At 41.5% G+C, this 23,714-nt stretch overlaps 2 protein-coding genes across 5 annotated transcripts in view; one reads left to right on the forward strand and one right to left on the reverse strand.

Annotated features, from left to right (window-relative positions):
* Nucleotides 1–544: 544 nt before the first annotated feature.
* LOC129149464 (uncharacterized) lies at nucleotides 545–2,326 on the reverse strand. The gene is made up of 2 exons (XM_054717705.1): nucleotides 2,122–2,326; nucleotides 545–1,935 (listed from the first exon to the last, which is right to left on the reverse strand). The coding sequence occupies exons 1-2, from the start codon at nucleotides 2,324–2,326 to the stop codon at nucleotides 1,526–1,528; spliced, it is 615 nt and encodes a 204-aa protein (XP_054573680.1). The 3' UTR covers nucleotides 545–1,525.
* A 141-nt stretch (nucleotides 2,327–2,467) lies between these two features.
* The window catches only part of OTUD4 (OTU deubiquitinase 4), a 46,857-nt gene continuing 25,610 nt past the window's right edge, over nucleotides 2,468–23,714 (forward strand). For 3 of the 4 annotated variants that reach the window (XM_054717704.1, XM_054717701.1, XM_054717702.1), the window contains exons 1-7: nucleotides 2,468–2,672; nucleotides 11,286–11,369; nucleotides 14,145–14,195; nucleotides 17,339–17,385; nucleotides 18,014–18,086; nucleotides 19,305–19,386; nucleotides 21,938–22,070. In XM_054717704.1, the coding sequence (XP_054573679.1) occupies nucleotides 2,514–2,672; nucleotides 11,286–11,369; nucleotides 14,145–14,195; nucleotides 17,339–17,385; nucleotides 18,014–18,086; nucleotides 19,305–19,386; nucleotides 21,938–22,070 (629 nt within the window). In that variant the 5' untranslated portion in view covers nucleotides 2,468–2,513. Of the gene's footprint in view, nucleotides 2,673–2,888; nucleotides 2,910–11,285; nucleotides 11,370–14,144; nucleotides 14,196–17,338; nucleotides 17,386–18,013; nucleotides 18,087–19,304; nucleotides 19,387–21,937; nucleotides 22,071–23,714 lie in introns of those variants that run through there. The other variant, XM_054717703.1, reaches the window with a different exon arrangement.

A 23,714-nucleotide genomic window follows, 5' to 3' on the forward strand; every position in this document is an offset into this window, starting at 1 on the left:
CCCAGTAGCGGGTGTGCAGGAGGCAGCCGGTCAATGATTCTCTCTCATCATTGATGTTTCTATCTCTTCTCTCCCTCTCCCTTCCTCTCTGAAATCAATAAAAACAAAACAAAAAATCAAACGTATTTTTTTTTAAAAAAAGGCAAGCTATGTTGTAAGTAATGGCAAATCTCTGTAATTCTTTTTAAAAAATATATATATTTTATTGATTTTTTACAGAGAGGAAGGGAAAGGGATAGAGAGTTAGAAACATCGATGAGAGAGAAATATTGATCAGCTGCCTCTTGCACACCCCCTACTGGGGATGTGCCCGCAAACAAGGTATATGCCCTTGACTGGAATCGAACCTGGGACCCTTCAGTTCACAGGCCGACGCTCTATCCACTGAGCCAAACCGGTTAGGGCTGTAATTCTTTTTGAGTGGAATGAGAAGTGTATGCAATGTAAATATTTTTGAAGAAAAGAAACAGGTCTGACTTGAAACTAGATTTTTCTAAGTGATTCCATAATGTTTATTTCTTTACACCATGTACAAAATTTAATATTGGGACAAGAAAATTTATTTAGGTCACAGTAACATATATTCTCTAAAAACAGCACAATTGGAAATAGAATTTTTAAACATTCAGTAATCATATTGAGCCCCGGCTGGTTTGGCCCTGTGGACAGAGCGTGGGCCTGTGGACTGAAAAGTCCCAGGTTTCATTCCCGTCAAGGGCACATGCCCGGGGTTTGCAGGCTCAGTCCCTAGTGTGGGGCATGCGGGAGGCAGCTGATCAATGATTCTGTCTCATCATTGGTGTTTCTCTCTCACCCTCTCCCTTCCTCTCTAAAATCAATAAAATATATTAAAAAAAAAAAAAGAAATCATATTGAGAAGCTCCAGGATGGATACACAAGCTAGTCACTAATTGCTTGCACCAAAAGCACTGAAAACTAATTTCTAGAGCTTTCAGTAATTCGCACTGTACTCTCACGCTCGGGCCTGCCTTATCTCCATTCCAGAGTGTCTTTGCCTACACGTCTAACCTTGCAGTAACACCCCAGTAACTTTCTCCCCCAACTCCACCGTGGCCTCAGATTGGAGTACATTTTACGAATAACCATGTGTTTAAGTAATTAGGACATCAGCTGCTGTTGAATTTTAGCAAAATAAAATTATGGGAGTCACGAAAACATGCTGGGTTCTCAACACAACTCGTCATTGAACTTCCCAGGGTGGGACGTTGGGCAGGAAGCCTCCAGGCACTGGTGGAAGCCAAAGGCCAGACCAGCCTGTTATCAAGCAATTACCTGGTGACATTTTAAAGGAAAAAACAACCGACATTTTTCTGACCACTGACATTTCTTTGTGCTGGGTGCGCAGCTACAGTGGCAGGGGGGACAAAAACGTCTGTGGCAAAGGCATCTTGCCATACTGCGTGAGCTGTACTTCGAATTTCTAATAGGAATCCGCAGTTCGTGGTTGGATTTACGGACCGTCTGTGTCGTCCAACACCGTGCCAGTTCCAGCAGGCTTCGAGCTCTATTTTCTACTTAAGCCGTGAACGCCACCGCCATGGAAACAACAGGAGAAGAGGCCGGGGGGAGGGGTGCAGACAGGTGCGCCCTCTGTTTGGGAATACACAAAGGGCCGACCCAGCCGCCGCCGTGTCCCTGGCAACTCCACGCACGCGGGGCGCGCGCACTTCCCGCGGCCGCGAGGCGTCGTGGGCAGCCCGGCGAGCGGCGCGCGCAAGTCACCGCGCGTCAGCTCGCGGAGCACCCTCGGCCTGCTCTCTCTCCAGGCGCGGGCCCGGGAAACGCGAAGCCGGCTCCGGCGGCGCAGGCGCTGTAGGGATTTGTAGTCCGCTGGCCTCCCAGGAGCGCGTCCCCGCCCGTCGCCAGCCGACTTCCTGCCGCTGCCAAAAACTACACCTCCCGGCATCCTCTCCGCTGTCGGGCCGAAAGCGAAAACAAATTCTGGGCTGCGAGGGAGCTGCCCTCTGCCGGCTCCCCCACCCGCTCCCCGCCCCACCGGTGCCCTCCTGCGAGGCGTGGAGACGAAAGGCCGCGTTTTTCTCTTTTGGCTTCCTTGGGCTCCTGGTGTCGGGAGTGCGGGGCACGCAGGCCTTGTCTCACCTGAGCCGGCCTCGCGCGCGCGAGGGGCGGGGTTTCCTCGCTTCACCCGAGTCGGGACGAGGAAACTTGTGGGGAAGGCGACCCCGGCCCGGGTCTGGAGCACGGCAGCGAGGCCGCCGAGGAGGGACTTCTCGCTCTCGGGTTTTCTTGAACATTCCTCCTGGGTGCGCGGTCTCTCGGAAGGCGGCCGCGTGCGCACAGCCATGCATTAGGCAGGGCTCCCCTATGCGCTCGGAGCGCGCGGACCGCTGCCTCGGGCCGCCGCCGCCGCCGCCGCCTGCGGAGCCCTAGACAGAGCCGCCGCCCGTCCTAGGCCGGGGCGCAGAGGAGCCGGCGGCGCGGCCATGTGGGGCTAGCCCGCGCCGCGCCTGGCCTGCAGCGGGACCGGCAACATGGAGGCGGCCGTCGGTGCGCCCGACGGCGGGGACCAGCGCGGCGCGGGGCCCCGCGAGGACGTGACGCCCATGGACGCTTATCTGCGGAAACTGGGCTTGTATCGGAAATTGATCGCCAAGGATGGGTCCTGCCTGTTCCGGGCTGTGGCGGAGCAGGTAATGGGGCCGGGGGTCGGGGGTCGGGAGCGGGGGGACCGGGGAGGGCGGGGGGAGGGGGGGGAGCGGGGGCCCGCAGCTGCCCTGGCGGCCTGCGTCCGGGGCTGCGCGTGGCCCCGCTGTCGTCACAGCCGCCCATTGTAACGCCGGAATGGGACGCCGTCCGGGGTCTGGAAGCTGTAAATCGAAACTTAAAAACCCGTAGATTAACTGGGTGTCGCCCCTCCTGGCGAAGAGGTAATGGGCTGTGGACCCCCTGCGAGGCCTGCCGAGGGCATGCCTAGTGGATTGATTGCCGGGGACTTGGCGAAGTGATCTTTTCCCATTCTGTTCCGCATTCACCTTCTCCTCGCTTTATAAGCAGAGCGTCCTCACCAGTAGACCCAGTGTTTGCACCAGACTTGACTCGTAGAACATTATTTTTTTCTGCTGCCGGACTTTGGAACGTGGGGTAGTCCAGGCCGCCGTTGTCCCCTTGAATCTAGGGGGGGGGGGGGGGTGTGGGTGGGGGATGTGCAGTTAGGGAAAGCCAGCCTTCAAAAAATATAGAATGTTTTAAAGGATTTGTCTTAGAGTCGTTTCCACTCTTTATTTTGCTTTGCAAGGCAGTGTAGGTATACTGAAAGTAATTTACTTTTTTTTTTTTTTTTTTTGAAAAGTCTCTTTTGGTGTTGATAGTAGGAAGGATGTAACTGGGGGTGCTTTAGGCCCTTCTTGGCCGAATTTTCCCGTTAATGGTCAAAATCACATTCTAGCACAGTTGCTTAGGAAGTTGTTTCTGATGTTTTTTTGGGTAAGAGAGACTGTTCCGCGTTATATAACACCGTGTGGTTGGTAGGTATGCAGGCACCAAAATCCATCCTATATTGAAAATACCTGCTAAAATAGTTGGATAAAACTTTTCACGTTACTGCCCTGGTTTGTACTAGTATTTCATACCATTCACAGTTTGCTTTCCTTTGCTTAAGATTTACTCCTCCCCTCCATGGAGTTTTTAGGTTTTTGTTTTTCTCACCTTTTTTGAATGCTAACTAGCTTTCAAAATTTCTGTTTATGAAAAATGTTTTGCTTAACAGCTGTAGACCAGTCTATTCTAATTTTTTTCAACGTCAAAAGGCCAGTCATTTATTTTCCAAAGACCCTCTCTTCACATCAGTAGCATGAAATCTTTTTTAAAACAAGAAATTGATTTAACTGGTATACACCTTTGTATTAAGTGTCATTGTCATTCAAACATTCTTAAAGCTTCCCAATCAAGCTCTGTCTTTTTCAGTTCGTTATTTTTCTCTCATTTTTAGAAATTTAGGATGTTCCAGTGTTGCTGTGGGATATAGTCACACCCACCCACCCCAGTCTTTACTATTAGTAGTAGGTAAACAGTGTGTCCCATTTATGAATTTTCCACCTCTCCGGCTGCTCTGCTGCTCCTGTCTCAGCCTCCCTGAACTCCTCAGCACTCCAGAAGCAGAGGGGAGAGGTGAAAGTATATATTCCGTTAGCTGTAGCAAGGGTTCCGTACGGAAGAGGTAGAAACCAATAAAAGTAAGAGTAGTGTGGCATTTATTTGAAATTGGATTTCCAGATTTTGGTTTATATTGAAGCAGAAAGGTGTACCTTATTTCAGTATTCCATGCCATAGATAATTAGTGAACTTGATTATACAGAAGCCTCTATTTTGTAGTGGGATCTCTGTTTTTAAGTAGAAGGGGGCAAGAGCTAGTTGTACTAAGAACTCATTGCTAGCATCAGATAAATTCCATTACAGTGAGATACAATAAAATGTGTTAAGTTAGGCCTAAGGGAATATGCCCTTCATTTATGCGACTCGTGATTTTTAGTATACAGAGTTTCGGAAGCTGAATACCATGAATTTTGGGAAAGCTCAGTTCTTCATAGACATGGGCTAAGCATGGAGCCTTCTGGCCAAAGGCAAAGTATGTGTGGGGGTTGGGAGCAAGGGAAGTTACACCAACCTCAGGCTGCCCTTTAAAAATATGTACAAAGGATTTAATTTTGTTGCCAACATTTTCTTAAGTATCAAAATAATTTATTGTTTCTAAGGAGTCAGAGTAAGTAATCTAAATGGCAGTCATTGCGGGGGAGTGGGGTAGAGACTTGAGTTAGGAATAGTCTTTCCCTCCAATTTACCTGATTTAGATAGGCCCTTCCCTTTTTACACTTCTGGACTTGGGCCTGCGGGAGGCCTGACCTGAATCAGCTTTGTGGCCATGGAGCTAAAAATAGGGCACTCTTAGAGGACTTGCTAAAGCAGTGTATCTCAGTCTTTCCCAGTGTTTATCATTACCTTGTCCCAAGTAAAGATAGAAAAGCCTCTTATTTTTAGCTTATTTCATCTATAATAATTTGCAAAGATATTTGTCATTTCAAATCTTCCTGAGTGTCCTTGAACTTGCACTATATTATACTTTTTAAACAGTTGTCATGTAACTTTGTTGCTTCTCTTCCAGTGCTTGGCTTTGTAGAGCACCAGCACCCAGCACTTTATGGAAGTTGGCTTAGAGTTTGCTTCTTAGTAACAGGTTCAGATTTCATGTGTTAATAAAATCTTTATTAAAAGGAAAAAAAATAGTATGCCTACCATTGTTTTTGATGGAAAATAAGCTTTATTCACTTATGTCTGCCACCTGTTGCTAGGTAAATCGCATTAAGACTAGCTTCACTTTGCTAACTGCAAGAAAGCCCTATCAAATGACACTACAATGTACTCAGACTAATAATACCTTGATTCATAATGGTGTCTGATTTAACATATGTGAAGTATCATTAACATTTATTCATTGGCAAAAAAATTGTGTGGTGTTTATTTTTATATATGGACAGTTCTTCCAGTGCTGGAAGCTTACAGTATATAAGGATGCTTTTTAATAGTTCCCAGGACAGCATTGCAAAATCAGCTGCTATACTGAAAACAAACTCATTGCTAATCTCAGACAGTGCATCTTCAGTATATCTCAAAGTAAAGGGACATACTAGCTGTCCAGACAGTTGGGCCTCTGGTTCTGTGGATATAAATGAGCCTTGGCTGTTATCCAAAGAGATCTGTAAAATGTGCAGCTGGAGCCTCCCTTTTCCTGCTCACTGTGAGCATAAGGGAGAATCTCTCAATTGGAATTGTAACATTTTAAGGTATAGTTGGCATACAATATTAATTATATTAGTTTCAGGTGTACAAAATAGCCATTTGACATTTTTATACCCCACTAATTCTAATATCTGTCAACATGTAAAGTTACCACAATATTGCTGACTATATTCCCCTTCACCCTTTTCACCCAATTCCCCATCTCTTTCCCCTCAAACCATCCCTTTGGTCTCTATTTCTATGAGTCTGTGTTTGTTTTTTTTATTCCACATACTAGAGGCCTGGTGCATGAAATTCATGCACGGGGGGGGGGTGTGTCCCCTCAGCCCAGCCCAGCCTGCACCCTCTCCAATCCAGGACCCCTCGAAGGACATCCCTCACAATCCTGGACCGCTGGCTCCTAATCGCTCACCTGCCTGCCTGCCTGGTTGCCCCTAACCGCCCCCTGCTGCTGGCCAGGTCTCCCCCAACAGCCCCCTCCCTGCCAGCCTGTTGGCTCCTAACTGCCCCCCTCCCCCGCCAGTCTGGTCACCCCTAACTGCCCCCCACCCCTGCTGGCTTAGTCACCCTTCACTGCCCCCCCCCCAGCCTAATCGTCCCCAACTGCCCCCCCCCCCCGGCCTGGTCGCCTCTTACTGGCCCCCCTGCCGGCCTGGTTGCCCCCCTCACGCCCCCCCCCCCCCCCCCCCCGCCCGCTGGCCTGGTCGCCCCACGCAGCCTGTTGTTCAGTTGTTTAGTCGTACCTCACTAACCCCCCTGCCGGCCTGGTCGCCCCACGCAGCCTACTTGTTTAGCTTTGGTCATCCGTTGGGCTGGCCCTGGGTGGCTGGGCAGCTGACATCCAAGGCTCGCCTGCAACTCAGGCTGGTCCTGGGCAGCTGGGGGACTTAGGGGACTGGGTGCCGCCATCTTGTGGCTGTGGGTGCTGCCATCTTTGAGGGTGTGACAGTCAATTAGCATATTCCCCCTTATTGGCTGTGGGCGCAACCATCTTTGATGGTGGGCAGTCAGTTAGCATATTCTCTCCTTATTGCCTGTGGGTGCCGCCATCTTTGAGGGCGGGACAGTCAATTAGCATATTCCCTCCTTATTGGCTGTGGGTGCTGCCATCTTTGTGATGACGTGAGGGTCAATTAGCATATCCTCTCTTTATTAGATAGGATAAGTTAAACTACTATACAGTATTTGTCTTTGAGTTATTTTACTTAGCATACTCTATAGGTGTCCATTCATGTTGTCACATATGGCAAGATTTTGTTCTTTTTTATTGCTGTATAATATTCCATTGCGTGTGTATGTATACACCCACCATATCAGCTTTATCCATTCATCTATCTGTGGATACCTAGGTTGCTTCCATATCTTGGCTATTGTAAATAATGCTGCAGTGAATGGGGGTGCATATATCTTTTTGAATTAGTGTTTTTGTTTTCTTTGGATAAATACCCAGAAGTGTAATTTCTGGATTATATGTACTTCTGGTTTTATTTTTTGAGGAGTCTCCTTATTGTTTTCCATAGTGACTGCACCAATTTGCAGTCTTACTAACAGTGCACCAGAGTTCTCTTTTTTCCACATCCTCACCAACACATGTTATTTGTTGACTTTTTGGTAATAGCCATTCTGACTTGTAAAGTGGTATGTCATTGTGGTTTTGATTTGCATTTCCCTGATGATTAGTGATATTGAGCATCTTTTGATGTCTGTTGGCCATTTGTATGTCTTCTTTGGAAAAAATCTTTTTTCGTGTCCTCTGCTCATATTTTTGGATTGTTTATTTTTTTTGTTACTGAGTTTTATGAGTTTCTTACGTATTTTGGATATCAATCCCTTATCAGATAAATTGGACCTGTAACTCCTAAAGTTACTTTATAATATAAATTTTCAAGTGGCCTTCATAGTAGTTGAGATGTGGTTATTTTAAATGTCAGTTTTTGTGTGTTGTTTTTTTCCCTCCACCTTGGTCCTATAGGGTACCAGGAACATCATCTTTTGAGACACCTAATAATAGAAAATAATTTTGATCTTCTCTTAAGTGTGGAAGTTAAAGTATTGGAGGCTAGCCAAAGGGTTCCTAAGCATTTATTTGATAATAGTTTGTTTGAAACCAAAGCTTTGGAATTTTAGTAAGAGACAAAAGGCCAATAAATTATCCTTTTGTTGAATTAGTAGCTTAACTGAAGAACACAGGCTACAGAATGAGAGGATTTGGTTCATTTTGAAGTGTGGCTTATTTCAGGTGGTGCTTTAAGATTTTGGGCAGCCTGGCCTGTGTTTCAGGGGTTAGCGTTGACCCATGAACTAGGAAGTCAGGGTTTTTTGTCCCCCCCCCCCCCCCCCCCCCCCCAAGGACTTTCTTGTATCTCTCTTTTTTTTAAAATTTAATAAATCTTTATTGTTCAGATTATTACAATAGTTTCTCCTTTTTCCTCCCATAGTTCCCCTCCACCCGGTTCCCCTCTGCCCTTACCTCCCACCTCCCACTGTCCTCATCCATAGGTGTACAATTTTTGTCCAGTCTCTTCCTGCACCACCCATACACTTTTCCCCCTGAGAATTATCAGTCCACTCCCTTTCTATACCCCTGATTCTATTATATTCACCAGTTCTGTTCCTCAGATTTTTAATTCACTTGATTTTTGGGTTCACTTGTTGATAGATATGTATTTGTTGTTCATAATTTTTATCTTTACTTTTTTCTTGTTCCTCTTCTTAAAGAATACCTTTCAGCATTTCATATAATACTGGTTTGGTGGTGATGAACTCCTTTAGCTTTTTCTTATCTGTGAAGCTCTTTATCTGACCTTCTATTCTGAATGATAACTTTGCTGGGTAGAGTAATCTTGGTTGTAGGTTCTTGCTATTCATCACTTTGAATATTTCTTTTTTTTTTTTTTTATATATTTTTATTGATTCTTTACAGAGAGGAAGGGAGAGGGATAGAGAGCTAGAAACATCAATGAGAGAGAAACATCGACCAGCTGCCTCCTGTACACCCCCTACTGGGGATGTGCCCACAACCAATGCACATGCCCCTGACCGGAATCGAACCCAGGACCCTTGAGTCTGCAGACCGACGCTCTATCCACTGAGCCAAACCGGTTTCGGCCACTTTGAATATTTCTTGCCATTCCTGTCTGGCCTGCATAGTTTCTGTTGAGAAATCAGCTGACAATCGTATGGGTGCTCCCTTGTAGGTAACTAACTGTTTTTCTCTTGCTGCTTTTAATATTCTCTCTTTGTCTTTTGCCCTTGGCATTTTAATTATGATGTGTCTTGGTGTGGTCCTGTTTGGATTCCTTTTGTTTGGGGTTCTGTGTGCTTCCTGGACTTGTAAGTCTATTTCTTTCACCAGGTGGGGGAAGTTTTCAGTCATTATTTCTTCAAATATGTTTTCAGTATCTTGCTCTCTCTCTACTTCTGGCACCCCCATAATTCTGATGTTGGTATGCTTGAAGTTGTCCCAGAGGCTTCTTACACTATCTTCAACTTTTTGGATTCTTTTTTCTTTTTGTTTTTCCGGTTGAGTGTTTTTTGCTTCTTTGTATTTCAGATCTTTGACTTGATTCTTGGGATCCTCTAGTCTGCTGTTGGGTCTCTGTATAATATTTTTTATTTCAGTCAGTGTATGTTTAATTTCTAGTTTGTGCTTTTTCATATCCTCGAGGGTCTGGCTAAATTTATCGGCCTTTTCTAGGAAATTCTTGAAAAACCTTATAACTGTGGTTTTGAATTCTATATCCAGTCGTTTATTTTCCTCCATTTCTTTCGTTTGTGATATGTTATTTTGTCTCCGCATTTTCGCTGCTTCCCTGAGTTGGTAGGGTAGCTTTGTGTGCTAGGTGTCCTATAGGGCCCAGTGGCTCAGCCTCCCCAGTCACCTGAGGTGGACAGTCTTGGTGCACCCCTTTGTAGTCTGTGTGCACAGCCTTGTTGCAGTTAAGTCTTTATTGTTGTTGGTATCACTGAGAGGAATTGACCTCCAGGCCAATTGGCCATGTGTCTACACTGGGAGACCTGTGCTGGAGATAGCCTTATAGGACCAGACTTGCAAAATTGCAAAAGCCTCTGTGCTCAGCTTGGATGGGACGGAGTCTCAGGGCTGAGCAGATAGTCTTGGCTTCCCGTCAGCCCTGCCCTTGTGCGTGTGCCTCCAGACCTCTGCCTTCTGCGGCTCCCCTGAGTTTCCGCCTGACCGTCCAGATTCCCCCAGGCTTGCCCGGAACTGGGGCTCAGTGCAGTCGGAACTGGGGTTCAGTTCAGTCAGGAGCTTCTGACTCCCTTCCGCTAGCAGCAACTTCAGCAGTCAGTCTTCTCTGCATGCACTCGGGCGCGCACGCCTCCAGACCCCTGCCCGCCGCGGCTTCTCTGAGTCTCTGAGTCTCCGTGTGCCTTTCTCTCTACCTGGCAGTCCAGACTCCCCCTGTATGAGCCTGGGTCCACAGCGTTTCGCCCGGAACTGGGGTTCAATGCAGTCGGAACTGGGGTTCAGTGCAGTCAGGGGCTTCCTTCCCTCTCCCATCAGAGAACGCCAGCCAGGCACTCAGCTGCCCTTCCTCTCTGTGCGTGTGTCTCCATACCTCAGTCCTTTGCGGCTCCTCTGATTCTCCATGTGCTTTCCTCTTTCCTTCTAGTTGTAGAATTTCCACTCAGCCAGCTTTCCTGTGGTTCTGGATGATGTCCATTCTGTCTTTTAGTTGTAGTTTTGAAATTGTTGTGCGAGGCAGCAGTTTAGGTCTTTACCTATGCCGCCATCTTGGTTTCTCCGGAAGTCAGGGTTTGATTCCCCTTCAGGGCACATGCCCAAGTTGTGGCTTAATCCCCAACAGGGGGCATGCAGGAGGCAGCCAATCAACGATTCTTACTCATCATTGATGTTTCTATTTCTCTCTCTTCCTTCCTCTCTGAAATCAATACAAATATATTTTTAAAAATATTTTGGGCATAAGAGCAAGTTTCAAGGCTATTGGCATGACAGCACAGCAGCATGTTTGCATCCTGGGTGCTGCTCACTTGGATGTTCTTTCAAGAGTCCTGTAAGGATTTAAGAATGAGTATCCTAATTTTCCTGAAACCACAGTGGACTTAAGTTTCTACATAAGGCAAGTAATTTAAAATGCCTGGGGTGAATCTAAGCAGTGCACAGCAGAGATTCTGTTAAGTTCTGCTTTGTGAAGAGCCAATTTACAGTAGAGGGCTGACCAAGAGAGGAAAGTGTCTTAAGTTTACAAAGATTTTCTTAAAGGAATGATTTCAGTATTTCAGTGACCTAAAGGAGAAATGATAGTAAGCTCTTTGTAGAATGGCATCTGTTTTAAGAAATACTTCTGTTTGTATGTGTCATGCCATCCTTATGATTAGAGAAAGAAATGGGAGTGAATAAAGATCTAAGAATTATAGAAAGACAAATGATGTGTCTATTGGTTGTGAGATTTTTTGGGTGTGTCTAGGTTGCAACTTAAATCTTATTTTAACAAAATGCTTAATAGTGTGTTGCTTTTTCTTTTTAGGTATTGCATTCTCAGTCTCGCCATGTTGAAGTCCGAATGGCCTGTATTCACTATCTTCGAGAGAACAGAGAGAAATTTGAAGCGGTAATTTGTAATTTTAAACGAAATGGTATCTCGACTTGCATTTACAGTTCACCCTTTAGAAGTGGTCTAGTGGGAATTTCACAGGATGGATCTTAATGGGGGTTATGAAAATCCCCCTTATAAAAAAAAATTGCTTTATTGAGTTTAAATACAATTATATTCTTTTGTGATAGTTTTTATGCCATTTAGTGGTATTCATTTATTACTCAGGCTTTTAGAAAGCTTCTGTGACAGATAAGACACAGCTATGGAGGATAGAGGGTGACTTGGGCAGGCTCCTTGCATATTAAGAGTGAGTTTTGTCTGACATAGGGTAAATGGGAGTGTTGTGGTTAATAGAGTCTTCCGTGATTTGTAACCCCCTATGAATTCATACTAAGTCTTTTATTTTATCAGAAGGCATTTATATATTTTTAATTTTCAGGCTTCATTGTGAATCATATCAGAATATTGTAATTATGTAAATATGATTAATAGTTAATAGAATGTTGTAGAACACTTCACTGGAATTTTCTCAGTAGTATGTAGTAGGCTGTGAAATATGACAGTGACCTATTTTCATTTTACATTGAAAGCCTTATAAGATTTGCTTAGAATTAAGTCATATGACAACTTTCAGTGTTATTCTCCCCTGTGGACTGCTAAAAGAACGTTGGTGTTTTGCAAATAACTCAATTCTGAGAGTTAATAGATAAATGGTTCTTAGTTTGGGTATGCTCTTGGGTTGGTTTTCCTATATTCAAGAAAAATATTATTGCTGGTAACATTTTCCTGAGTGCCATTTTATAAGATGGACAATAATACGTTTCAGGAAGGAGAATTACCTACTTGATCAGGAGATATGAAAACTTGATTTGCCCTAGCTGGTTTGGCTTGGTGGATAGAGCGTCGGCCTGCGGACTCAGGGGTCCTGGGTTCGATTCCTGTCAAGGGCATGTACCTTGTTTGTGAGCACATACCCAGTGGGGAGTGTGCAGGAGGCAGCTGATCGATGTTTCTCTCTCATCGATGTTTCTAACTCTCTCTCTCTCTCTCTCTCCCTTCCTCTCTGTAAAAAAAAATCAATAAAATATATTAAAAAAAAAAAAAAAGAAAACTTGTCTTACAAAAAGAAAACTGGTTATGAGGCTAGATAGGATATTAGAGTGTGGTGGAGAAGAGAAAGGTAAATGGAGTGGTCTTTAAGTATTTGAAGAAATTACAAATGAGTTAGTCATTATTATTGACCCCAGAGGGTAAAACTAAAACTCTCTTGACAATAATGGAAATTACTAACACTGGTCGAGCACTCAATATGTGCCAGGCATTATTTTAAATGCTTTGCATATATTTATTTAACCCTTGCAATCTTACAAGATATTACCAGAAGTTGAAAGTTCCAAAGGGGTAAGTTTCACTTTACCATTTCTGTTGGCCAGAATGGGAAAAGGCTGTCATGGGAAGGGGGCGGGGTGTTCCTTGTGACTGAGGATGTTCAGTCAGAGCCTAGATGGATGCTTTTCTGATTAGAAAGGAGAGTCTTATATTGGATACGAGAGGCCCGGTGCACGAAATTCGTGCACTGGGGGGGGGGGGTGTCCCTCAGCCCAGCCTGCACCCTCTCCAATCTGGGACCCCTCGAGGGATATCCGACTGCCTGTTTAGGCCTGATCCCGGCAGTTGGACATCCTTCTACAATCCGGGACTGCAGGCTCCCAACCGATCGCCTGCCTGCCTGCCTGTTTGCCCCTAACCACTACTGCCTGCCAGCCTGATCACCCCTAACCACCTCTGCCAGCCTGATCACCCCCTCACCGCTCCCTTGCTGGCCCGGTCACCCCTAACTGCCTCCCCTGCTGGCCTGGTCGCCCCTAACTGCCCTCTCCTGCAGGCCTGGTCACCCCTAACTGAGAGATAGAAACATCAGTGATGAGAGAGAATCATGGATTGGCTGCCTCCTGCACACCCCCAACTGGGGATTGAGCCCACAACCTGGGAATGTGCCCTTGACTGAAATCGAACCCGGGACCCTTCAGTCCACAGGCCGATGCTCTATCCACTCAGCCAAACCAGCCAGGGCTCACATAGCTTGAATAAAATTTTATTTTTATGTTAAAGTGACAGTGAAGCAAAGTGTATTAGAAAATATCTTACTGATTTTTCAAAATATCTTTAGCATTATTAATTCTCATCTCTGCTTTTAGTATAACTGACCTAAGGAACAGTGAATATTCATATCTGTATTAGTAAACTAATATGTCTTAGCTAATGTATCTGTCTTTGTTTATTCTCCTCTACATATTGGCCATTTTCAAATTAATCTTAAAATGCTGCTTTTATCATAATCATTTCTCTGTTCATAATGTCACCTGCAGTGACCTTGTATTGCCTTCTCTCCCTCTACTGAAAGTCATGCCTGGGCTCAAACTTTCTATAAACAGATGTCCAGTCTGAGTTCTCTCTCACTCTGCTCTCCCCACGAAAGTGCCCTGTTCTTGCTGACCAGGTCACTCCTGTCTTCCCAACACAGTGTCCTCACTGTTTCCACATGCCATATTGTCCCTGTGTCTGTCCACATCCTGTCCAGGAAACCTTTTCTGACAGTGTTTCCTTCTTTAAATTCTTTTTGTGTGTTTATGATCCTCACTTAATGATTTGTATGTATTTTCATAATTAGATTATATATTTTACTGTTACTGAGGTATCCAAGGTTTATGTAAGAACTCAGTAATTCACAATGGAGAGGTTAACTGTTGTTTTGATGTATTCCTAATAGATTTCTTTTTCCTTTTCCAGTTTATAGAAGGATCATTTGAAGAGTATTTAAAACGTTTGGAAAACCCACAGGTATGCAGTAATCTTTTATCTATTTTTTATATATAAGATTAATATTATAGTGTATGGAAGGGTTACAGTGAGTTACCCTGTTTCCTTGTAAAGATTTCTTAGGTGCACATTTTACATAGCATTTAATTGGAAGACAGTTGGAGCTTTGTACTGTACTGTGCACTAGATATTGCCTAAGGACAGGGTTGTGGTATCTTTATCTTTATTACAATGTTATGTGAATGTAGTGTAAAAGAGCTAAAATAAAACTGGTGGTGAATTTCATGATGCTGTGTTGGTAGGTGTATGGGGGTTGGTGGACAGGGCAAGATTTGATTACTTGTTCAGGTAACTGAGAAGATAGGTTCTTTTATGGAGGTTTTATTTCCATGATTAGCTTGAGAAGAAGGAAGAGTCTGTTGAGAGTAAAAGGTCAGCACTTCCCCACCAGGTCTCACTGCCACACTTCCTCAGTTATATTGATGTTAAAATAAATTTTTTTCTGCTTACAAAACTCCTGTAAAAAATCCAAATATCATGGAATGTCATGTAGAATGTCCCGTTATCTCCAGAGGTAATTACTGTCAATTTTAAAATGACATTAGCAAAGGATGAAGCTAAGGAGAGGAGTCAGGTAGGATGCGAAGGGAATAATAACATGAGATCAGGGTGTTTGGTCAGCAACTGGTATCTCAGTTTGATTTCCTAATATTAGTTTGAGTGCTTGCTGTGGTCCAAGAATTGCCAATAACCCTGGGGATGCAGAAGTGAGAAAGTACATATGCCATAAGAAGAACAGGTATGATGCTATAGGCATTCAGAATTTTGTTTCCAGCTGGGGAGGCAAAGCAAGAGTTGGAGTTGGCATTTGAAGTCTGAATAGATTCTGAATAAGAAACGCCAGGGGTGAAGGTCAATTTCAGGTAGTGAAAATTGTGAGCAATGCAGATTCAGAATGCAGTCCAGTTTTGTGGAGCATGGAGCATTTGACAGTATGAGGTAATGAGAAATAAGTCAAAGGGCAAGCTATGGGTCAGATCATGAGAAAGCCTTCAATGCTAACTAAGCTCACCAAGTTGGAGCTTATGCTTTAGACCAGCATATCTCAGTGTGAGTTACACACCATCTGCATCAGAATCACCTGAGGTAGTTGTACAGATGCAGGTCCCCTGCTCTTTATTCCTGATCTGAATCAAAGTCTGTGCCTGGGGCCTGGGAATCTGGCATTGGGAAGCCTTGCAAGTTTTTTGGGGCAGGAAGTGAGTGAGTGTGTTTTGTTCACCACTGTGAACTAGAGAACAGTGCCTGACATTTATGTTGACTGACTGAATGGATGAAAGAATTTTGTATAAAGGTGGTTTCGAGGGAGATGAGATCAGAGGCAAGAAGACCAATTGCAGTGGTTTTAAGATATTTTTATTTTATTGATTTTTTTTTTTTTTAATAGAGAGAAAGAGAAAGAGACATTTAAAATTGACCCTGGTTAGAGAAGATACTGTGATAGCCATTGTCTGCTTAACCAGACTACGGCAGAATTTATTCTGAAGATTAAATACTTATAAAATAGTACATTATTTGAGAGGTAGTATTTTGTTGAGACGAGTAGAATAATTTTCCATTTTTTAAAGTGATGTAACACATTTTGCATTAGGTGTCGCTTTTGTTTGTGATCTGAGAGATTTCGTTTATACCAGAGGGGTGTTGCTTGCAGCAGTTAATGATAAGCCATTGTTAGGTAGAGGCTTGTTTTAAGAAATCTATTGTAATATATGGCATCCATTTCATTTTGAAAACCAGAACCAATTTTTAAGAACTATTAAAATGAAAAATCTCTGGGGAAAAGATTATTATCTTCGTCTGTGTTCATTGTCTAAAATCTTTTTCTTACCTCAAATTTCTTTTCTTTCAAGGAAAAGTTGGCAGCATTCATGTACCATAGCTCATTATTTTTAGTGACTGTTGGTATTAAGTCTTTACTAATTTCACAAATAGTGTAGAATACATTCTTATGGTAAAATATTTAATATAGAGTGAAAATCCTTTATTTTCCCTGTCTCCACTGTCAGTTTAGGATGTTATCCTTCCAGTCCTCTCTCAAGGAATATATGCATACATATTATACACATAACTTTTTGTTTTATACAATAGAATTCTTTTACTATGACTTTTTATACTAGTCAGTGATTTTTTTCCAAGTCCCTTCACATGGGTATACCTCATTCTTTTTAATGACTGCATGTTTCATATATAGTGTGGATAAAATGTGTAAGTTATTTAATTATTCCTTACGTGTTAGTGGAATTTTGGGCTCTAACAAACATTTTTAAAAACTATTACAGATAGCTACAGTGAACATCCTTGTTTATGTTTGTGGACATAGAAAACATTTCTGTAGGATAGGTTTATAGAAGTTGAATTGCTTTGTCTAAGAGTTTATGAAAATATTTTAAGATTTTTATATATACTGGCCATTTCCTCCTTAGAGACTTAAAGTGACTCCTTTAGGATTGTAGAATCTCTACCTCATTTGAAAAGGATTGCTGGGATACTGCTCTCTTTGTACCTTCCACATGTGCGAAGCTCTGTCCTGGGTGCTAGGTTAGAGGACAGAACCCTTGCATTCAACAAGTTCTCAACTTAGGGATACCACTTCTTGGTCTTACCACCACACCACTAGGACCTGTCATTCTACCCCATTACTAAGGATTTTTGCAACAGAGACTTGGGCTGCCTTTTAGTATATATAACCTATTTTATGTAAATGTTTTTATAATATTTATGATACTACTAATAACAAGCTTTCTGAGCTTTATATTGTATAAAGGTATGTATGAAGATGTTTAGAGCAGCGATTTTCAACCTTTTTTTTATCTCATGACACATAATCTAATTACTCAAAATCTGCGGCACACCAAAAAAATATTTTTTACTAATCTGACAGAAAAAAATAGGTATAATTTTGATTCATTTACACCTGACGGTTATTGTTGTCATTTTTTAATTTGTCACTCTAAGGGAAAAGAGGTCAGTGCCCTGACTAAACAGTCAGGTGTTGCATGTTTTAAAAATTCTTGCAGTACATTGGTTGAAAATCGCTGGTTTAGAGGTATATTGTAAAAAGTCTGAGACATTTAAGGGCCATTTTTTTTCTTTCTTTAATACAGGAATGGGTTGGACAGGTGGAAATAAGTGCCCTTTCTCTTATGTACAGGTAAACACTAATAACATAATTCAACAAAAGTAAAGTTAGTGGAAAATTAATATATTACATTATACTAAAATTGTGAAAATAGTGATTTTATGTCTTGGTTGTGAAGCATCTTTTCTAAATTTTTTTTTTTATTGCATGAATTAGATTTTGACATTTAGATATATCAATATTTAGAAATTTTAATTTTCAAGATATTTTTGGAAAGGAGTACAGAAAATTTTCCAGACCTCTAAACGTTACCATTTATCAACCATACAGAGAAATGATTTCCTGCTTTCTCAAGGCCAGTAGCACTGAAGGGCCATTAGAACAGAGGCAAAACACCTCTGTCAATTACCAATTTTTCTACTATTGCCTAGTAGAGGAGCAGGTGAATGCTTTATATTTTCTTTTCAAAATGTCTTTGTACATTTCCTCTTCACAACTTCTGTAGTTTTGAGGTTTCCTTTAATAATTATATATGAAGTCACACATATACAAGCTATATTTGAAATTTTATTTTTTTTGAAAAGATGCTCTTATATAGGTATTTTACAACTTAGTATTCCAGTACTATCTTATGTTTACTGCTATATCTTCAGTTCCTAAACAAACCATCAGAAGTAATTTCTAAAAATGTTACTTTCAGGAAAGATTTTGTAATTTATCGGGAACCAAATGTTTCTCCTTCACAAGTAACTGAAAATAATTTTCCTGAAAAGGTAAGAATTTTCAGTGTTTTTAAAAGCTTTAAGTGAAAGAACTACTCAGTTGCCACCTTGACCTCCTAAACAATAATTTTAAGGTGGTTGTAGAAATAGTTGTGCATGAAGGCTAATACTGAGTTGATATAGTGTAGTTCCTGTTAATCATCATTGAGCCATATTATTTTGTATTAGTTTTTCCTGACAAATCACCATGTTGAACCCTATCACTAGAGGAAAAAAGTTGAGATACTAGTGTGTCTGATTAACCAGACTATTACTGTTTTGTGTCAATATAAACATTAAATAGTAAAATAACTTGTAAAAATAGGTTCTTCCATTGCATCCAGAAATACTTTGGTAATCGTGATATATTTCCCATTATAAAGATAATTTACTGGCTAAGGTATTGGGGAAGGCCAATTGTTTGCATTGTTCTACACCATTTGATATAAGGGACTTGACTATTCGTGGATTTTGGTTATGGGGTTTAGTGTGTCCTGGAACCAGTACCCCTGCAGATACCTAGGGAGGACTGTAGATAAGTTTTGGGGGATTCAAAAGTTATATTTGGATTTTTGAATGCATAGGAGTTGGCACCTCTAACCCCCACATTGTTCAAGGGTTAACTGTACTTTAACTGTAAAGAAGCAGAAAAATGTTACTCTTGATTATGCCTCTTAGAGGTAAGTATTAATAAAATTTTGGAATATTTTCTTACGGTCTCTTATATCTTGTTCCTTAAGTAGCTGAAATCATGCTTTTTTAAATTATATATATGCATTTTTATTGATTTCAGAGAGTAAGGGAGAGGGAGAGAGAGATAGAAACATGAATGATAAGACAGAATCATTGATCAGCTGCCTCCTGTACTCCCCCTACTGGGGATCGAACCCACAACCCGGGCATGTGCCCTTGACTGGAATCGAACCTGGGACCCTTCAGTCTGCAGGTCGATGCTCTATCCACTGAGCCAAACCAGCTAGGGCAATGTATTTATTTTTTATCCCATAAGCATTCCCCAAGCCATTAAGAACTTTTTGATTTAATAGCTGTGTAACATTTCAGCATGCGGATATACCATAGTTGACTACATTGGAGCTTTAGATTGCTTTTAAAATACTCACTTTCCGTTTGAAAATTATTTACTAGTGATTGAGAGATATTGGAGATAATAAGTTGCTATGTAAATATCAAATATGAAGTGCTGAAAGGTGTCTTATTTTTCTCTTTCAGGTATTACTGTGTTTTTCAAATGGAAATCACTATGATATTGTCTATCCCATAAAGTATAAAGAGAGCTCTGCTATGTGTCAGTGTAAGTTTCACCCTTGTGTATGTATAGGAAATTATATTCCTATGATATACAGTATTAATGCACACAAGTCAGGGCATATACTCTGTTTTGTTGTATAAAAAGATATTTCTAAAAATCTTAGGTTACCAAAAATATTAATACTGTATTAAAAACTTCTTTCAATAGGAAAAGAAGATCTAGTAGCTAGAGTTTGACTTATAAATACAAAGTTATTTATTTCCTGCAGTAATTAAGTTCAATAATAAGGTTTTGTATGTATTTTAAAAGCTGATAGTATATGGCTTGAAAATTTACATGGCCGAGCAAATCAAACATTTGATTATATTTGGCTCTAGAGCAGGGTTTCTCAACCTTGGCACTATTGACATTTTGGGCCAGGTAATTCTTGTTGTGGGGGCTGTTCTGTACATTGTAGGATGTTTAGTAGTAAACCTAGCATCTGCTGTGTAGATCTCTCTCCCATTGTGACAACCAAAAAATGTCACTAGATTTTGCCACATGTTTCCTGGAAGGGTACAGTTCCATCCCAATTGAGAATTACTGCTCTATTAGTTCCTTCCTTTGTCTGTTCTAAATGCACATCACTTATACAAAGCAGTAGTGCTGGGCATGCAACAGCTTTTCCTCTGTTTTTTTTTTTTTTTTTTTTTTTTTAATCCTCACACAAGGTTGAGAAAGTGAAAGGGAAGGAGGAAAATACAGAGAGAGAAACATTGATGTGAAAAAAACACATCGATTGGTTGCCTCCCTCATGAGCCATGACCTGGTAGCGAAGCTGCAACCCAGGTACATGCCCTTGACTGGGAATCGAACTCAAGATCCTGTCTGCAGGCTGATGCTCTAACCACTGAGCACGCAGGCCAGGGCTCCTCTGTTCTTAAGCTAGTGGTGAGCAGTAAAGATAATGTGTAATGCAAATTGTTAAAATTAATTGATCTGTTTTGAGGTATGCAAGTCTAGCTGTCTATCCTGGGCTATGTCCTTTTTTCCCCAGCTAGTCAAAATCTGGACATGTCAGCTTTGGGAAAGATAGCTTATGGAGATTCCTTTCCTATACTTCTCAGTGCCTGTGGGTTGGATGATATAAGGGGTAGAAGAAAGATGGTTTGCTAGAAGGAAGTCTCTTAAGAAACTCATTGTTGATGAATTCTTAGTGTACTTGTTTTCATAAGAATCACTGTAGTAAAACCAATTGAGAATATTGGGTAATACATATTTCTGTTTTCTGTTTGTTTGTTTTTTCATTTTTATTTTTTAAATATACTTCTATTGATTCAGAGAGGGAGAGGGAGAGAGATAGAGACATCAATGATGAGAAAGAATTGTGAATTGGCCACCACCTGCACACCCCCTACTGGGGATTGAGCTTGCAACCAGGCATATGCCCTTGACTGGAATCGAACCCGGGACCCTTAGGTCCGCAGGCTGACACTTTAGCCACCAAGCCAAACCAGCTAGGCCCTTTTTTTTTTTTTTTTTTTTTTTTAGCAAAACGTTGTCTAAATATGCTTCTTCATTGGCTGCTGAGAATACATTTTTTTAAAAATTGTTATTTCAGAGAGGAAGAGAAAGGGAGAGAGAGATGGAAACATCAATGATGAGAAAGAATCATTGATCGGCTGCCTCCATACCTCCTAGTGGGGATTGAGCCTGTAACCCAGGCATGTGCCCTGACTGGGGATTGAACCATAGTTCAGTCATAGGTTCATAGGTTGATGCTCAATCCCTGAGCCACTTTGGCTGGGCTGAGAATACATTTTATAACAGTTTCTTTTTATTCTTTTATAAAAAGTTATCTTCTTAGCAGTCTTTTTTTTTTTTTTTTTTTTTTTTGTTGTTTTGTTTATTAATCCTCACCTGAGGATATTTTTCCGGTGATTTTTAGAGACAGTGGAAGGAAGGGGGAGAGAAAGAGAGAAGCATCTGATGTGAGAGAGACACATCAATTGGTTGCCTCCCGCATGCTCCCTGCTCCCGGACTGGGGCCAGGGATCGAGCCTGCAACCCAGGTTACATACGTGCCCTTGACCGGAATCGAACACGGGAGGGATCCTTCAGTCCGTGGGCCAACGCTCTATTCACTGAGCCAAACTGGTTAGGGCAAGCAGTCTTAATGTTTTCTATCCAAGTCTCTTAAGGTTGGGCATGTTATATGCCATCTATAATTCTCAGTTCCCTTATCTGTACAATTAGAATAATTATACCACTGTGCTGGGATTAAATATAGAGATAATGTAAAGGCTTAACACATGGAGTGTAATAATTGCTCAATATACATGTTTATCTTTTATTGTCATCATACTTGTTTCAGAGCTGAGATATCTTTTTGTGTTGATATTTTAAAAAATGGCAATTATCTTATGTAATGATTTTAAACTAATTACACACAAATTCTGGTTGCTCTCCACGTAGGCAACTTTCTGATTAAATTTGACCATAGGTGTTGCAGGTGTCTAGTTAAGATTTTAGAAGCCTGGGCAATAGATATTCAATTTTATGTTAGAACATAAAATTAGTTAATGTTGCATAACATCTCTCTTGTTAATTGCAGCTCTCCTTTATGAATTACTGTATGAGAAGGTATTTAAAACTGATGTTAGTAAAATTTTGATGGGACTCAACACTGCTGAAGTAGCTGGTGAAAGCCACAGTGAAATATCAGATTCAGAGGATGATAGTTGCAGGTAAGGATGAATTTAAATTCTAAGATATCTTTACAGTGCTGTACAAAGAAACAGCTCAGTAAATGATTCTGCAAGGAGTTACCTGACATTGAAATATTATGGTATTCCTAAAATATAGCAATCTGCAATAGAAGGTTCTTTATCTCTGCCATTAATTTTACCTCATAAAGCTTATGTTTTGGTTAAAAAGCATCTAATTCTATGTAATCTGGATGTGTATATGTGGAATAGATTTGGTCTACCTATATCTGTGGTATTATAAAATTTTAAGGTTAACCTGTCAATTGTTTGCGTATTCAGTGCTAAAAAAATGGCCATTTTGATTTCCTTGACTTTTTTTTATTTTCTTAAATAATGTCACATCTTTCTCTTTTTAGATAATAAAAATCCCAAATTTAGGGAATAGTGTGGGAACAGCTCTGGATAATGCCTTTGTTTAGGTTGTGAATAAGTACCTTTTAACTTCGAGTCTATGATATTTTTTTTCCCCACACAGGACATGTAAACTAGTGGATAAGAGCATGGGCTGTAGACTTCCAAATCTTGTTTCAATACTGGCTTCCTGCCAACTTATTAGACTTGGGGCAAGTTACTTAAATTCACTTAAGAAGCCTCAATTCTGCATCTGTAAAATGAGATATATTAGTAGTTCCTCAAAGGGCAGAATCCTCCTATATAATAAAGGCTTAATATGCAAATCGGCCAAATGGCAGAACGACCAGTCGCTATGATGCACACTGACCACCAGGGGGCAGACACTCAACGCAGGAGCTGTCCCCAGCCCACAGGCCCCAGACCAGTCAAGGCAGGTGCCAGTGGGGTCCCCGATTGCCCCGCTGGTTGCCCCACAGATCGGCCCTGATCGCTGGCCAGGCCTAGGGATCCTACCTATACACGAATTTCGTGCATCGGGCTTCCAGTTTATAATAATTAAATGAAATAACATATAAAGTGCATAAGCTAGTTCCTAGATATAGTGCCCAACATATTAGTTTTTATCAATAATATTAAGAATACTAGAGGCCCAGTTCATGAAATTCGTGCATGAGTAGGGACTCTAGGTCGAGCTGATGCTCAGGGCCGATCTGTGGGACGACGGGTGGGTGGGGCAATTGGGGGCCTCTGCTGGCACCCGCCTTGGCTGGCGGCTTGGCGCCGCCCACTTGTTGGCCCTGACAGGTGGCAGCTCCTGTGTTGAGCATCTGCCCCCTGGTGGTCAGTGCATGTCATAGCGACCGGTTGTTCTGCTGTTCGGTTGATTTGCATATTAGGGTTTTATTATATAGGATATTTTATAGCAATTAATCATATTCCAATCCAAATGAAGTTAAACTATATTATTGCTGTTGTATCTTAAATAGGAAGGTATCCTATTTGGTGTTACGTACTGTGAAACTAGAGAAAGAAATGAAATTGATATCTAATTCTTTATTAAATAGTACTTAAATATATCTTTATTCAGGCATTTCTTACATTAAATTTTCCTGTTCCTGGTTGAAAAATTGTCTACCATTTGTTTATAAGAAGGAAATGAATCAGTTAGGTTAGAATCTGGGTCTGCTATTATAAGTTTTTTTTTTTTATATATATATTTTATTGATTTTTTACAGAGAGGAAGAGAGAGGGATAGAGAGTTAGAATCAT

The sequence above is a fragment of the Eptesicus fuscus genome, chromosome 6 (genome assembly GCF_027574615.1).
Source record: "Eptesicus fuscus isolate TK198812 chromosome 6, DD_ASM_mEF_20220401, whole genome shotgun sequence".
Lineage (NCBI taxonomy): Eukaryota > Metazoa > Chordata > Mammalia > Chiroptera > Vespertilionidae > Eptesicus > Eptesicus fuscus.

Excerpts from the sequence above, each read along its gene's own strand:
- LOC129149464 (XM_054717705.1), bottom strand. The coding sequence starts at position 2,326 with ATGGCTGTGCGCACGCGGCCGCCTTCCGAGAGACCGCGCACCCAGGAG. Across the intron at positions 1,936-2,121 it reads CGCGCGCGAGGCCGGCTCAG|CGGAGAGGATGCCGGGAGGT; the intron begins GTGAGACAAGGC and ends TCGGCCCGACAG.